Here is a 17,414-nt window from a genome sequence, read left to right as displayed (position 1 = left end):
ACTAGAGGAGTTTGCCCTTCAATGGAACAGGCAAGGTCCTGTACACAACAGTAAGACACAGGCACTGGTTTATAACAATTACATATAAAAGAAACAGCACACAATGACGATCAGGTGTTTCAAAATATTTATTTTATAGTTCTGGTTGACAAACAATCAATCAGCTACCCTAAAGATTTGTAATATGAAAAAGTGGCACAACAGGGATGACTTCTATTGTGGTAGAATGTGTTATTTAATTGACTAATCTTCTGTTTCTAGTGACAGGGTTAAAAAGTGATAGAAATGTATAAATTGTTATGTGTCGCAGGGCACCCCTGAAAAAGAGTCTCGGCTCAGTGGGTTTTCCCTATTTAAATAAAGGATGAAAAAATATAAATTTATTTTAACACTTTACATACTTCTTATTTCTCTTTTTTTTATTTCTAATGTCAAATACTTCTGGTTCTGATTTCATAATAAATAAACAGTGAGTATAAATTGAGTGCATCATTTCTGAAATTGCCCCCAGGCTCTTACCAAAATGTTGAGGTAAAGTGACATAAGTATTTATTTTGAATTTTGCACAGACACGGCATATTTTCCTACGTCATCCGCACCCACCGGAAGAGCGGGTTATGTGACCCCGCCCCGGCAGCTCGCTCAATCCAGACTGAGGAGAAGACGAGTCCACGGCTAAAAATATAATAGCTAACACAAGATGGCCGGTTTGCCTCGTAGGATTATAAAGGTACATTTTTTCACAGGACAGTGTACATATGGCCTTACTAAATGCGTGCGAGAGCACCGTAAAGATGATTTGGTGAGAATATGGTGGGTTAAATACCGCAGTCCGACGTGTAGCCTGACGTTAGCGCGGCTAGCCAAGTTAGCTCCCATTTTAGCTCGCTGCTCCGCGTATGCATTAGTGTTTTGTTTGCCACTTCCGTTCACTCCCTTCTGCTCTTATTTGTGGCTTAGGTTATTTGTACTAGAAGATTTATTGTCGCGCATTCACAGTTGCGTCCACAGCCGTGCCTCGCTAACTTGTAGTGTGAATAAACGCATTTGTGACACTTTGTCCCTGATCGCCATATGAATGGATCCGCTAAAGTGAGCTAGGCTACGCAGCAGCAGCCTCGGGGATTGGCGACTACACTACACACATGTATGCCGCTGATGTGAAACGCTGCCCCTGTACGCCTGGGAACAATCATGTGCTCGTAGTAGGATCAAACACGTTCGCATTGCTTCTAGTGTATCCAAAGCGAAACGAAAATTAAAATGTGTGCAGATGTTGAAGGCCTGTTTCGTCACGATGTCCTCCCTCAGTTTTACGGGGCCAGGCCCGGTGTTATGCCGAGTTCTGTCTGCCATGCAGAATAATGCATCCACATACTGTAACTAATCAGATGGTTTCCCCACCACATACTTTGTGATGTATTTTTGACAGTATGATATTCGTACATTTCATATGAATGACTGCTGAAATATTATGGGATGCATACAATAATAATATTGCATGCAACCCCTTAACACTTAGTAATCACACTTAGAATCATGCATACTTAATTTGATTCACGAATCTGACATCAACATACATACCTTTGGGGGATTTTAAAACCTAATTTTATGAGAACTATCTGAAAACCTACCCTTAAAAACACATACATAAAGTAATATTGAGAGGTTAATCAAGGAAACCATGTATGTCAACCAAATAATTTTACAAACTATAGACTTTAGGTTATATATCATCATTGTATCTGTTTTAAACACAACTTTGCCTTAAAAATCATAACAATGGCTGATTGAGGTTGAGGAAAAACTTGGCGTTATACCAACAACGCGGTCAGGATTTGCAGTTTTTCTGCCACATCCAGCAGCTATCTCTGAGGATATAGCAGACACAACGTTGGCGCAGGGAATACACAACCATGCTTGCAATATGGCGACTTGTAGTTTGTTTTCTCGATCCTTCGAGAAGAAATGCATGGTATTTATGGTTGGATAAAACCAGTTTCACCGCTGTTATTGACTAGGTGCACCTGCTCCACGATCTCATGCAGAAATAGGAAACACTTTCACTTCCTCCTTTCAATTTCCATTGGCACAATTTATTTTTTATACAGACTAGTTAAACTTTAATAATACATGTATGTCACCTGAATCCTTGTTATAAAACAGATCATTGAATAATTTGGAGCTTAAGCACTTCAGTATAAAAAAAAGTTGGAAATTCACTGGTACCAGTCTGTTAATGTAAATGAATAATGCCCGTATACAGTATTTTAGATCTAAGGTGACAGGCGGATAAATCAAGCCATTACAAGAAGTCTCTTTGCTCTGTTGGAAAATTATGACAGCCCTATATTTGTATTTCCTGACATTTTATATGAAACTAAATTGGTTAATTAATTCATAATGAAAAGTTTCAGCCCTAAATCAGTCAAATTTATCTCACAGTTATGTGTGCGTTTTGAGCTAAACCAAGTCATTGTTGTGAGAAGTGCTCAAGACCTCACCCAAAGTTTTAGTTTCGGTGTTTAACATTGGTTCAAGGAATGTTGTTTTCTGTGCATGTGGGTGTGTGTTTGAAAGTGCGTGTGTGACTAATTGTATTTCATTGTCCATTATATACTTGAATGTCCATTGTCTGTTGTGTTGACACCGTCAACATTTTTCGTCACAGTGCTGTTTTTATTTATTTATTTATTCTTTCTGAACTCAGAAATGTCTCCAACGTTGTTATGTGTCTCCCCTTCCAGGAGACACAGCGGTTGATGGCAGAGCCTGTTCCCGGGATCACAGCGAAGCCTGATGAAGCCAACGCACGTTACTTCCATGTGGTCATCGCAGGGCCTCAAGACTCTCCATTCGAAGGCGGCACGTTTAGACTTGAACTATTTCTTCCAGAAGAGTATCCCATGGCAGCTCCCAAAGTGCGATTCATGACCAAAATCTTCCACCCCAATGTTGACAAACTGGGGAGAATATGTTTAGACATTTTGAAAGGTAAGAAAACACAGTGGCATCAATTCAATGTCTTCTTTTTTTCTGTGTGGTTGGCATCAGTGTGGAACCACTCTTGACAGCTCATTGCAGGATTGTGAAACAGCGTTTCTTGCTGTCATGGTTTAACCTTGAAATAAGCTTATTTCTAGACAGAAAAGCTACAATAGGCTATTTTTTACACGTTTAAATAAATCTCTGAGCAATAGCTTTTATGTCTCTCTGACACATACACGTGATGGAGGTGTTTGTGTTGGCATGCAGCTACTTACCTAATATCCTGTTGGTTGTGTTCTGTTACAAGTTTTTTTTAATTTATGGAAAATGACTGCCTACGAGGTTGTATGGGGGAGGCTGCTAATAGCTGTTATGAAGCTACCACACAGACTCAATGTAGGCTGGTCCAAAGCAATCTAGTCGTAGCTAAACACTGAACAGTGTCCTTGGTAGTACTTCCGACCCCTTCACATTACACACAGCCATTTGACTCAATGTGGATACCAGAAATACATTAGAAAGTCAAATTAGCAGCTGTCGCACATAATAACACGCCATGTGGTTAAAACAAAAAAAAACAGAAATGACCTTTTTATGAGGTTGTACATTCATTGTGTGCTTGTACCTTCACTGTTGAATGCTATTACCGTAAGTCACTTTGGAGCAAAGCAGCTGGTGATATTTGCAGAGAGCAATCTTGTGTCGTGACGCACCTCAGGAAGCAGATGCGATTACAACCATTCAATCAGGTTTTGGGGTAAACACTGTCAAGGTGATGTTTATTTGGCCAGAGCAGAACAGACGGCTGCCAAACTTGTTTTAAGGTTATAAAGAACATATTGCCAGAGTCTGATTTCTTGGCACGCTGATCTACACTTATTTGTCACTAGCTCATTTTATTGTTTTGATTTCATTTGATTGACTGGTGTCAGAGCTTCTTTTTCTTTTTTCATCGTCAAGTAGCCTAAAGACAGCTGTCTCTGTCACTAGCATGGTGTGGCTGCTTGGCTATCTTTTCCCATGCCAGTGTATCACTATGAGGTTTTATTGATTTAACTTTTTTTAAGTTTTTTGTATTTTTTTCTTTCTAAACTTCCCTCCTTCCAGATAAGTGGTCTCCAGCCCTGCAGATCCGTACAGTCTTGCTATCTGTCCAGGCGTTATTAAGTGCTCCCAACCCAGACGATCCCCTGGCAAACGATGTCGCAGAGACGTGGAAGAAAAACGAAAGCCAGGCCATCGAGACAGGTGAGGATTTAGATTAAGAAATTTATTTTTTCGACACACCAAGGCACTCGGATCCGCTGAACTGAAAATATGGATGGGTGACAAGCCAAAGGAAAACCTGAATAAATGATTGGAGAAATGCAGATGCTTCAACACGGATCTTACGGAACTAACATGCTCTGTGGCATTTATAAAAATACTAAGAAGGGCCAGATGATTCTGAATTTGTATCATGACAGCAAGACGAAGAGATCTACATGACTTTGAAAGAGGTTTAATGGTTTAGAAACTGATGGCAGACTACTTTACTGGCTTTTGCCTTCATAGGAACAGTGACATCTGCATTTAGATCTATAGAAAAGCATTCAACAATAGGGTCGGAAATCGTTACCACATTTTGATCATTTTCTATGCAAAACGTGACCAGCCTTGGTCAGCAAGAACATAATGTTGACAATTGCATAGTAGGGCTGCAAAACATTAAACATCATTATAAAGGTGAATGCACATTTGAGAGTTCAGTGGTCCAAAATCAATGGGACAGGTCTACAGAGATTTGGAGAGAAAAAAAGTGGTATTATAAGATGAGTCTTCCTTCACCATATTCTTGACAAGTGGTTGAGTGCTTGTTTTGGTATATTATACACCAAGGTGCAGGCCTGAATACTTAGCCCCTAAAGTGAGGGGACCCTGGTGGCTCTCTTATGCTTTTGGGGGCATTTAGTGGCATGTTTTGGGCTCACTTGTCCCCTCAGAGAGAATGGTCAATTCAAATCAATACAAAGTTGTTTTGAGTGATCACTTTTTATAATGCTTGGAGTGGTCTCTTCCCAGATGACGGTACGAACATGATCTGAATCATGTGCCACAGTCACCAGATAGCCACCCACTTAAACACCTGTGGGATATTTAAGACCAGAGAATTGGGGGTTGCATTGAATGTGTTCTGGCGCTTTATTTAGACTCTTGATGTTGGATTTTCCTTTTAATTTGTAACCAGCCTGTATATTGCCATTGCCACACTTGGTCACAGATTTTTATAATGAAACTTCTTGGTGGCAATCATTAGCCTAATTTCAGGGCTTCCGTTATCAGTAAAACATGCGATATGTGATAAAAACATAGTTCACTGCCAACCTAGACCCCACTATGTAGCCTATGCATACTATGACCTCATATTTTAAAATGGTTTTCACTTGCTGTAGGCTGCCTATAGTTGTGGGCGTTAGTGTGATGTAGCAGGTCTGTGTGCACTCTGCAACACCTTATCCTCAATCTTGCACCACCTCCCCCCCATTACACCCTACCAACAGCATTTTATCTGTCTCTCTTCCCTCCCTCCCAGCCCGATCATGGACCAGGCTCTACGCGAACAACCGTGAATAAAAGAAGAGAGACGAGGGCGTCTGAATGTGATCCACAAAATGTACTCCTATTCTGTCAACATTTGAATTTAAACGGACACAAAAAAAGAGAAAAAAAAAAGTAAGATTATAAGTCCAAATCTATTTGAAAGAAATGACAAGATTTACTGCTGCAGACCTCTGGGTGACTGGTTTTCCTCTCTAAAAATGCGTTAAGTGTGTGCGTGTGTTTTTTTGTTTTATTTTCTCCCTGTGTTGCTATTTAAAATGCATGGAAAGAGAATTACACCCTCCCCTCCCCAAATACAGTCTTAAAAATAACATGCAATATGTTGTCCTGAACTATAGGCACATATACTGGTACGTTTGCAAAAAAAAAAAATACATGCATTAAAGCTGTTCTTCTTTTAACACATGCATTATTTTGTCAACACATCTGTATGTCTTTTGTGAGAGATGACACCACAGACGTTTTTTTCTTCTCCCCATGAGTTGCAAGCAGACGGGAAAATATCAATGGTAGAGATGAAGTTTCTATTTTACTCTTTTAGGGAAAACCATGTGTTTTTTTTTGGGATGTGGTATCAGCCTCTCCGCTCCTGTGCGTCTGTTCAAAGCAACACGTCACAACACTGAATATCATATAGTCTGTAGTACATTCATCTCAAGAGCACATGGGGGCGCACAGGTACAACTATTCACAATACTTTCACAGCAAAGATGATCGTAGTAAAAAAAATTGGACATGAAAGCCAGTCAAATTGTCCTCACAATAAGTGCTTCCTCAAACCCTACCAATCCCACACCAACCTTTTTTTTTCTAAAGACACTTTCTGTCACTCCAGTGAAACTGTACTTTAAAAAAAAAATGTGTTATTAAACACTGAATTAAAACAAGGAGGTAAAACATTTTCCTCTTCACAACTGAGGGAGGTTGATTCTAATTTTTTTTTACTGTAAAATAAACTTGGAAGACGCCCTGAGAAAGACATTTGGAACAGCCACATCTAACATTATTTACATCCTAGCTTGATAGGAAAGACTTAACTTGTGTGTGAATACAACCCAAGTATTGAAGGATTGTGCTTCTAATGATTTGAAATCTGCTGAACTAATGTCATGTTTTGTTCTTCCGAGGTTATGTCAGCAAAACGAAAAAAGCAGATGTCATGTTTGTTTCATTCTCAGTTTTCTCGCGTCTATACAGGTATCAGTAAAAGTGAGTCCTGTTGTTGGATAGTTTGGGGAGGGTGAGCACACAACTTCCACATGCTTAAAAAAAAGGCCCATTCCTTACACATTCAGAAAGGTAGAGCGACACAAATTGTGTAGAAAAGGAACCGTGGTGTGTTGTGAGTTTTTTTTTAAGCATGCTGGTTTGTTTTTATTTTCCTTTTTTAACTGTCTGTCCATGCTACTATCTATGTTGCCTGTTCTCTATTTTATTTTCAGTGTAAAATACATATGTACCATAATCATACTGATATCAGAAGAGTTCAAACTAGATGTCTTCTGTCGGGTTTGTGAGAGTAGAGGTGTTGAGTTGTCTTTTAAAGGGAAAGTCTAGGCGTGTTTTTTTATTTTATTTTATTTTCCCTGTGGAAGGTTTGTGTCATCGATTTAACAAAGATGTTTTTCCACCGTGATTTTCCTGAGATGGTCTCTTTGCCTTTTTGCTCTTTCTATGATACTGATCTGTGATGATTATGCAAGTGAATTTTATTTGATTGGGTCATTGTAGTAGCAGGAAAAAGTGATATTAAAAATAAAAAGTATTCAAAGATGAAAAAGGCCCCACTTTGTGCTATCGGGTTTTTCTATAGGCTTCAAAAATTGCACACACAAAACAATTAGATTTGACTGCAGAGGCTCACCATTGAGGGAGGACTTTTTTTCTCTTCTCTTATTGGATGACAGCAGTCTTAGTGTTGTGTAGATTTCTTGCGTCCTGTCCTCACTCAGAATTACTGAAAGATTAACTTTCTAGTCGCTACATTCACTCAAATCAAGTCGATGATGGAGCACGGCTTTGAAAATAAACCTGGTTAATTTATTGTTTTCCTGAGGGACTTGACAGTCATCTAAACCCAAGAAAACAGTCACTCACTGGATTTTTCTTTTCTTTTTTTCGTAGCATCTAGATCAAAATATGGAGAGATCAAACTCTCATGAATCGGCTCTCCATGTGTTACAAAAGAAGAGTTCTGTCGGTAGTTTGCATATATGGCTCTTCAAAATACTCTGTAAATAAAGTGAGTTGATTAAGTAAGTAGAGGCTGGTCTGGTTAATGTTGTGTGGAGTTTGTGTTCCCCCAAAAGAAGAAAGGTTACAGCGAGGGTTTAGTTCATTAAGTTATGAATTTCCTTCATTTTCTAGTAGGAATTATAATCTTTTTTTCCCCCAAAATTATTCTAGACAAATTGTTTGAAGCACAACACTTTATTATTATTTTTCATTTATTTTTGCTGTATGTAGGACCGCTCATGTCCAGCAGAGGGAGACATAACACTTATAACATTAGTGAGTCATAAAAGGCAGTGTATGCTGCTTTTATGTTCTTTTTAAAAGTTGTATGGACAAGTATCTTATTGACCAAAGCCGCATACAAATCGTGTTAACTATCTTTTGATGAGTCCATATGGAGAGAAAAAATACAAACTCAAAATTTCCCCAAATATTTTTAATAAATGTTAAATTGTTTCGGAGCAGATATTTTGTTATGTAATTATATAAATATCAATCTCATAACCAGATAAAGAACATTAACTTGACATTTTGTACATTTTAAAACCAACCACACAAAATCAGATCAATGGCTTTCAAGGTAAAATATTAATACAGGATATTTCAATGCTGTGGGAAAAATATGTTGCAAGTCCCAACTCCTTTTTGTTACCACTAGAGTTTCACTAGATGGCGCTACAAGCACATTTAAACAGGACCAGACAGATTCACATCTTGTTTTTGTTGCTAAGGCACCTCATAATAAAAAGTTATTACTTTTTTTGAATCTTTTTTTAAGAGCTTGTGGGCATTTGGCATGTGTTCTTCCTCGAGGTTAGGTTTCTTAACTAGCTTCCCACTTCACTGCAGTGGAGGCACCTGTCTTGGGGGGGCCCATGTTTTTCCATGTTTCCTTACCAGAAAAAAAAGAGGTTTCACAATGTTTTATGATCATGGCTGGGTTTATATGGCAACGGTGAGTCATTCAGGCTGGTATGTGGCCATTATTTGACTGGGATTGCAGGAAATGATGCCCCTCTTTATCTGAAGTATCTGACAAAACATTAACTAGTCCCAGAGGCTGTGGTCTCCAAGTGAAGGGGTTTGTTATGAGACTGTTTGAAGAGTCAATATATAACTGGACACATTTCATATGTTGCAAATATGAGCTCATATGTGAATCCACTGCTGGAAGAAAAACATCACATGTGATTTTTGCGCTCGTAAATCTCTTGTGGTTCTCTTAACTAAACATGGTTAACCAACACAACACTTGCAATATCTCGGTGTGTAGGTTATCTAGTATGCATACTGACCATGTGCCTCGCTTTTATCTTAAGTTTGACCCAGTATCATTTACACCCAATGTAATAGTTTGTTTGAACCAATATTGTAGTGCAGGTGAATGGCCTTTCTCAATTAATCACATGACTGTAGAACAAGTGGCAGAAGTACTAGATGGCCACTCCACACTTAAAATGATTTAAAATATTTGGATTTGTCTTTCTTTCTTTTTTTATTGACTTCATACCTTGTGAAGCAGAACTTGTATTCGCCGCCGTGCAAACAAAAATCTCCCTCTGTGACAATTAAGACTTTATTTATTTTTTCAAAGCCTTATCCACCTTGCCAGGAATAAAAGTATGGTTTGGGAAAATCTAATTGTTTTGCCATAAAATACCAACATAATGTGTTCATTTATTTGAATTATTGAGGCCTAAAACATTTCTCCCTATACTACCTCTTTGTTAACACTTAAACCCCACAAGTATAAGCAACATATAAACAAGTCATAAATGGTGTATAACAAACTATTATTTATTTGGAAGCAGAACATATTTCCCCACCCCTTTTTAAACTCACAAAAAAAGGAAATTGTTGATGTAACTGATGAACTTTAGAGGCCTTAGGTTGAATTTGTTTGGTTTTGCTAGCTGTTCCCACCTATTTCCAGTCTTTTTGCTAAGCTAAGCTAACAAGCTGCTAGCTGTAAGCTTATATTTGATCATATGAATAGACATACAAGTGGTGTTGATCTTTATCATCTAAACTAGTTCTTTAAAGTAGAATCAAAAAGCAAACTATTCCTTTTTAACTTTAAAGGAGGATTTTTGAACAACACATTTGATTGGCAGGCAGTCAACATTGAGTTAAAGTGAAGAGAGTTGCACATTATCAACCATGACAACACAGAGACAAGACACAACTTTGAGTTCTTGAAAAGCGCTAGGCCCATATAAGTTTCATCTATTCTTATGATGACAGTGATCAGATGATGATGTAGTCAGATGATGCATGTCCTAAACATAGCCCTGCTGATGTGGCAGGGGCAGATCTTCTCTCTCTGTGATTGCTGACTGCAGCTGAAGGCTGTTTCGACACATGCGGGTGAAGTCTGACTGACAGTCCATGACAAACGTGCTTGGGTGGACGACGCGTGTCATTGGTATCTGAAACCTGAATTTGTGGGATGATGCAGTTGTTTTGTTTTGTGTGTGTATGTATGTGTGTGTGTGTTGCGATCCATTTTGTGATGGAATATTTACTTAGTTTTGATTTTTTTTGTATCTGTTTCTCCGTCCCTCTTTTCCTTTCCTCATCCCTCATTTCCCATGCTTTTTTCCCTCCTCTTATACGTGGAGCTATAGCTATTGTAGAGAATGCTTCTGAATATTTCCACACTATTAGCTACCTGTCCGTACTGGGTTTTGCCCTGAAAAAGGGATTTTGACAACAAGCGTTCTCCAGATTCGCTGACTCCACCTTTAATCCCCTTTTCCTGATCCTCTCCCTCTTTTTTTTACTTTTTCCTCAACACTCCCACTTTACGTCACCTTAAATTCCTTGGTTTTTCTTCTTCACCTCCTCTAATTTCCTCTTATTCCCCTCATTCTTTCCTTCCTCACATATCCATCTTCCCTCTCCTCTCCTCTCTCTTGTCTCACTGCAGATGAAGTGGAGGGGAGAACTGCAGTCATAACCCTCTCACCTCTGTCCCCCCCATGTTATATAACCATCCTTATTACTCTCCCATGCGTAAAAAACAAGACCAGCATCGTCAAAGAGGATTGACTTAAGGCTCATTTTGGTATCTCTTCAACCCTTTTAAGAGTTTGATAAAGTATACAGGACGCTCTATCTCAGATGTTATTCAATACAGCTGCAGTGGAGTACTGACGCAATCAGTTTCTTCATTGCATTTTAACCAGTTCAACCTCTTGAACTTTACGCAGTTTGTACGTCTTTTACTTCCTCCATTATTAGGCGAATGACACAGCCATGCATAAAACATAGTATTGTTTCTCAAGGGGAGGACAGCAGGAGGAATGTTCTTGGATAGTTTTTTATGAAAACGAAAGAAGATCATCCAATTTGCACTCCAGCATAGGTTATTGTTATTTTTGCAACTTGCTGCTTTTGTCTCATGAATTTTGCATTCATAAGACACGGCTGGTCTCCACTGCATGTGAGTCAAACGTATTCAAAAAGGTCATAACAGATGTACAAAGGATATTGATACAGCAGTGGTGTGTGTGTGTGTGTGTGTGTGTGTGTGTGTGTGTGTGTGTGTGTGTGTGTGTGTGTGTGTGCGTGCGTGCGTGCGTGCGTGCGTGCGTGCGTGCGTGCGTGCGTGCGTGCGTGCGTGCGTGCGTGCGTGCGTGCGTGCGTGCGTGCGTGCGTGCGTGCGTGCGTGCGTGCGTGCGTGCGTGCGTGCGTGCGTGCGTGTGTGCTGATGGTGGGGATTCCTCTTCTGCTCTTGTGAATATTTCATCCATAGCAAGTACAAGCTGTCCTGGGCCATCCTTCCACTTCCCTGCTCCCTCTTTCTCTATATATAACAGCCACTGCAGAGAAGGGTAGAAGGGTGTGTGCGTGTGTGTCTTTCTGTCTGTGTATATGTGTGTCTGTATGCAGAGGCTCCCTAGTGTAAGGAAAGGGTGATTTAAGTGGTCAAACCAGTCACGTGTTATGGACAAGATACCTGTGCGGTGCACACTGTCATTATGGTTGGTAGTAGTAGTAGCAGTTTTGAACACATTTTCCAGTTGAACAACATGCTACAAATACTTTCCAAGAGAAAATAACGGGCCGAGCCTCATCTTCTCGTCTTTTCCTCATGATAAGAATTAGGATGGCACGCACTTTACAGGCCCGTAATAAATTTACAAAGCAGGGCATGGGTGTGTGTGTGTGTGTGTGTGTGTGTGTGTGTGTGTGTGTGTGTGTGTGTTTTTCATTTTTTTTATGAAGCAAGCGTGAAGGTCACTTGGTTTCCTCGAAGATCCGAACCAAAGATCTGTTTTTAATTATTGATTCTTTAGAAAATGGCTCCTTGTGGTTGGCGATGAGGTACACTGACACTTTGTTCTGTTGATGAATGAGATACTGGAAATAATGATGTCTGAGAACTGATCTCGTCACACACACACACACACACACACACACACACACACACACACACACACACACACACACACACACACACACACACACACACACACACACACACACACACACACACACTCACACACACACACACTCTACATAAAGTATTTGGGGGCACAGAGGTGGTCTCACCCAGCAGTGTTAAATGGAAAGTATTAGGTCTCCATTCATTGAATTTGTTTTCTAGGGCCTGGACTGGGAAACTACCACCCAGATGTGAACAAAAAAACTCCCGACTGTGCACTAATAGATGACCTGTGACTGCATCAGAGGGAGTCACACAGGCGTCATGTTGCTGCTGACAATACTGATCAATAATCTGTCAAACAGTGTGCAGATAGCGAGGCTTCAGCACCTCAGGGTTCAATATATCTTGCCTGAGCTGTGTGTGGAATGGGTTTCCATGGAGAGATTAGATTATTACAGAGTGGAGGGGCCGATGATTGGACACCAGGTTGGGGCAGTCGGTGAAACTTTCAACTTCTTGGGATCTGTGACACTGATTCCTCCTCTGCCTCAAAGGTAAGTGTGAAACCCCCTGACCTTTCATTATTGATCAATCTGCTTATTATTTTCTCAAATTCTTTAAAAGGTTCAGTCACTGTGTAATATATTGGCATTTTTCTGAACAGACTTGATAGAAAAGGAATATAATATAAGCCTGTTTTAATATAATCTCTTGGAAATACAAGTTTTGTTTTTAAATAACCTTAGAACAGGCCTTTTACAGTTTATCTACAAAGGAGCGAAGGCCACCATGTTTCTATGGTAGCCCAGAACGGACAAACTTAACGGCCTGACACATTTTTATAGCGGGTGTCCACCCTAAATGCACCTGTTGGAAGACGAAGAAGTAGGCTACTATTGAATAAATAACTAAATACATCTGCACCTTATCACTTGATATTGTGAAAAAACTTGAGGCAGTGGTGGACACACAAATGTCTGGGCCCCTGAAAACCTCCAGTAAATGGGCCCCCCTTACTCATGCTTTACTCGTATCAATGTGTGTGTGTGTGCGCTCATCCCTAAATAAGCACATACATGTAATTGTAGAGACACTAACTATCTTATCAACCAGGGATGTGCAGCAGGAGCTCAAGGGCTCTTTTGTGATTATTATATGTTTTTTTAAATAGTAGCACATTTCTGACTTACTTACTCCAATTATTGTAATGCCCTAACACTCACATTTTGCTTAATACTCGACAGATTTCTACAAAATAACATTGGTCGTTTATTACAGGAGCAGGCATCAACAAAGAACACTACAACAGATATCGCCTATTCCGCGGGCCGCCCCTGAGGTTAATTGAAAAACTGGTCAGACCTCCTTATGGTGTGACACCTGGGTCTGGTCTATGCAGTATGTCGAGAATGTGACGTGCAGCTCATGGAAAAAATTTCAAATTGTACCTGGCTGGCCGTGTCAACCTGAAGACATTGGTGTCAAAGACTTTAGAAGTGGCACACAAAAAAGTAAAGGAAAGTAATGCATAATTGTATTAAAGAACTACATTGATCTGATATGGAGACATCTGAATTCATCAAAGAAAGAATTTGACTGTTACTCAAACTTAAAAAAGCTATTCAAGATTAGATTATTTTAAATATAAATATTAAATGGATGCTGGGCTGAAAGATTCTACAATTTCTGGGAGAACAAATTGATACCTATTTAGAGATTAACACGTCCCAAACCTCTGCCACAACTACAACTAGGTGGGAAGCCTACAAGGCATACTGTATAGGGGTCAAATTACAAGTTATACAAGTTCCCTGGCCAGCCTCCATTCCCCCTAAACTCAATTCTGTGGTACCCAGTCCACCTGCACTGGGTTAGGGTGGGAGTACATCATGTTATGTTGTTATAAAGGCATATAGGTCATCTCCAGCGAACACTTGGCAAATGTTTGTTGATGTTTATACTAACCACACTAATATTTGACTCAGAGCCAGTGCCCCGCCCAGCCCATCACCCAAAATGTCGAAATCTTTTTAAAATTTGTGTTAGCGACTTTTTTTCAGCGCGCACACAGGACGGACATGTAGCGGAGGGTAGCGGAGAAGTAGATATTGACATTTTACTCAAGCTACAATAATTAAAATGTTTGTTTTGTCGTTATGGTCGTGCAAGTTTTAGCCTAATTGGTTATAGTGAATATTTCGGTTAAAAATAAAGTTAAGCTTAGTTAGGTTCTTGGCCTTCGAATACCATGGACACCCCAAAAGGCTAGCCCCTAGAAAGCTTTCCCACTTTCTACCTCTTATTATATGGGCGGACCTGGTGGTGGATGATGCCATCTTTAGAAACTAGCTTCTTGTCCTTGGCTTCAGTACATTCTCTTGAAAGGGAGGGGTTAGCAAGGGGAGCGCTGCAATCTAGAATATCACCACTAGATACTACTCTGATATTACACACTATTGTAACTACTACTAAACTTTATAAGCTATGCTAGGGGTGTGGCCCTAGGGTTGGCAGTGGAGTCAGACTGCGAAAGAATTTCAGTTCCAATTCAGTGTCCAAAACTTTGGTTCAAGAGCAAATGCCTGCAGTACTAGCGATATTCCCATCAGCGTTAGCTGTACTTTTTGTGAGGACACAGAATATTTCAGCCCGGTGAGGGCACGGAATAGTTTGGCTCTGTGAGAATAGTGACTGATTTACTCATTACAATCAGGTGTGTGTGGCACTGATTGGCTAATTGAGCCCAGGTGTGAAGAGGTTATATGCCCTGAGACCCCCCAGTGCTCTGTGCTGCTCATTATCTCACCTTCAGAGCGAGAGGTTCCTCTTGTGGTTTCTCTAGTGTCAGTGTATCTACTACCCCAGGCAGTTATTTGTGTATGCTTTCAACTGCTTGGCAGTGGTGGTTTAGTTTGTTGTTTTAGTGTGTTATATTAAAGATAGTCTGTGTGGCCCTTTACAGCTCTGTGCGTTTTTGTTTTCGCCCCTTCCCCATATTCGCATTAGCCATTTAGTGGTTACCCCTCCGGGGATAACTTTCAGACACCCCTGGGTCCGCAACCTGTGTCCCAAGCCCCCTCTCCCCCAGTTGCCTCTTGAGGCAAGTTAATTACTTCATCAACTAATTGTTTATGACATAGGCTAATGATATTTATTGACCAATCTATCTGTTGTAAAACACACCTGACTGATGGACATTTTATGTGCTTGCATAGGGAGGATACTCAACCTTGAATTCACAGAACCACCAGATAGATAAGGTATGGCTCAAAGATAAGACAGCAGGCATAAAAAAGGAACTAAACTGAGTGGAGGTTATTCTTAGTGCAACACATCCTCTCTCAGCGTACTCACGCTCAGTCAAGAGGGGACAATTTGCAGTTGCCAGAGGTGTAAGCTGAAGTGGATTTCCCTTTGCAAAACTGCAGACAAAGTTCAGGCATTGCCCTGCGAGGTGGTGAGAAGTCGTTTTCACACACACGTCCACTGTGAACTGATTCCTTGGCACGCTGTCGCTTGGTCTTGGCAGAGACGTCGCGATGATAACCACAGAGTCTACGCTGGTTATTATCAGGTCATTATGATGATTACGCATTGAACGCCTTTGTAAACACAAGTAAAGCTCCAGCTGTAGCGTGATCACACTGGGCAAAAACAACACATATTTATAACGGTACCTGATGTGACATAATCCACAGCAGATGTCACAGAGAGCTGCAAACAACCACCACAACAGAAATGAATCATGGGATTTTTTTTTTTTTTTTCAAAGCATGACTCACTTGAATCGCAGCCATACAGTATTTCTCTCCCTCCTTCCCTCTCTGTCTGTATTCAGGTCACCTTTTCTTGCATAAGAGCTCATTCATAAAACAACACCACACCTCGGGGTAAGGATGAGGAAAAGACTCTAGACGACAACTGCTGAGACATAAAGAAGAGGTCTACACAGGGAGGATTTTGCTGCAGTGTCAAATAGCTCTGTGAGGTCATGTCATGCCATGGTGCAATGTACTTACTGTAATTGTTATATGAAAAAAACCTTGTATATCTATCTATCTAGTAAGTTGGCAGATTTTTTTCTTTTCTTTTTGCAGAGTGCATTTGCAAATGGATGATCTGATTGGGTGTGAATCCAAGTCTGTTCTACTGTAAAACACTTAGATATACTGTATATATTTGTTTTATATTTGATGGAAAATCATCTCTTGAATGATGACATGAATGATATACAGTGGCCCTGTTTTGGGTTTGATAGGTTATGTTACCTCTATTCTAAAAGGATCTATGAAAAAAGGTGTTTAAACATATAAGAATGAATAAATCTGATCTATTAAGTTATTAACTAAAAATGAACGACTAATTCATGAGCCTGTAGTTGATTTGAAAATAAATAATAAAACATAAGTGCAGGGATTCACTTACATTATAAAACATGGGCACAGTCTGTGTGTGTGTGTGTGTGTGTGTGTGTGTGTGTGTGTGTGTGCGTGTGCGTGTGCGTGTGCGTGTGTGTGTCAGACAACTTTCCCACATTCTGGCGGTCACACTGTCACTGTCTTTGTTGATGTCTCTTAAAGCCTAATCTTCACATGATTATAGTGTGTGTGTGTGTGTGTGTGTGTGTGTGTGTGTTTGCTTGTGTGTTTTTGTTCTACCTCAAGGAGACAGAGGCATCATTGTGAAAGGTACATTAAGCCCTCAGTTAGCCTCAATAGTCTGAAATGAAGACTGGTGGTTAAATAAGGTATTAATTAAATGATCGTAGTCATTAAAGTTGTATCATCAAACAAACTTTTAGAAACTATTTATATTAATCTGCTTATAAAAACATAAGCTATGGCCCCACCCCTCATTGTGGATAATTCTTCCCAAAGTTATGTTAATGTTTACTGTAGTCTAGTTCACCAATCACCATAGCTATCATAATGATAGGCTTCAATAGGCTATGCACCAACAAACCCCCATTGTGTCCTTCAACCCTCACAGCCATCATATTGTCAATCTTGCGTCTTCCGCCTTGCGTGTATTTATTCTTTTGTTCTGTATTTACTGGACACATGTTGACGTGAACAGCACATTTCACAGGGTACGGGCTAGAAGGAAGGCAAGTGTTTGTCATGCCTTTTCCATACATTCCCTATGTAACTGTATTCAGAGATCGCTTTGTTGTTCTCCGTGCTGAAGTTCAAGCCAT

General features: G+C 40.0%; 1 protein-coding gene across 1 annotated transcript; it reads left to right on the top strand.

Annotated features, from left to right (window-relative positions):
* Positions 1-624: 624 nt before the first annotated feature.
* On the top strand, positions 625-7,848 carry ube2nb (ubiquitin-conjugating enzyme E2Nb). The gene is made up of 4 exons (XM_080050881.1): positions 625-730; positions 2,748-2,994; positions 4,096-4,236; positions 5,561-7,848. The coding sequence occupies exons 1-4, from the start codon at positions 701-703 to the stop codon at positions 5,599-5,601; spliced, it is 459 nt and encodes a 152-aa protein (XP_079907007.1). The 5' UTR covers positions 625-700; the 3' UTR covers positions 5,602-7,848.
* The last annotated feature ends 9,566 nt before the right edge of the window (positions 7,849-17,414 follow it).

Source organism: Ammodytes marinus (genome assembly GCF_949987685.1).
Source record: "Ammodytes marinus genome assembly, chromosome: 22".
Lineage (NCBI taxonomy): Eukaryota > Metazoa > Chordata > Actinopteri > Uranoscopiformes > Ammodytidae > Ammodytes > Ammodytes marinus.
This window is presented reverse-complemented; position numbering and strand designations above follow the sequence as displayed.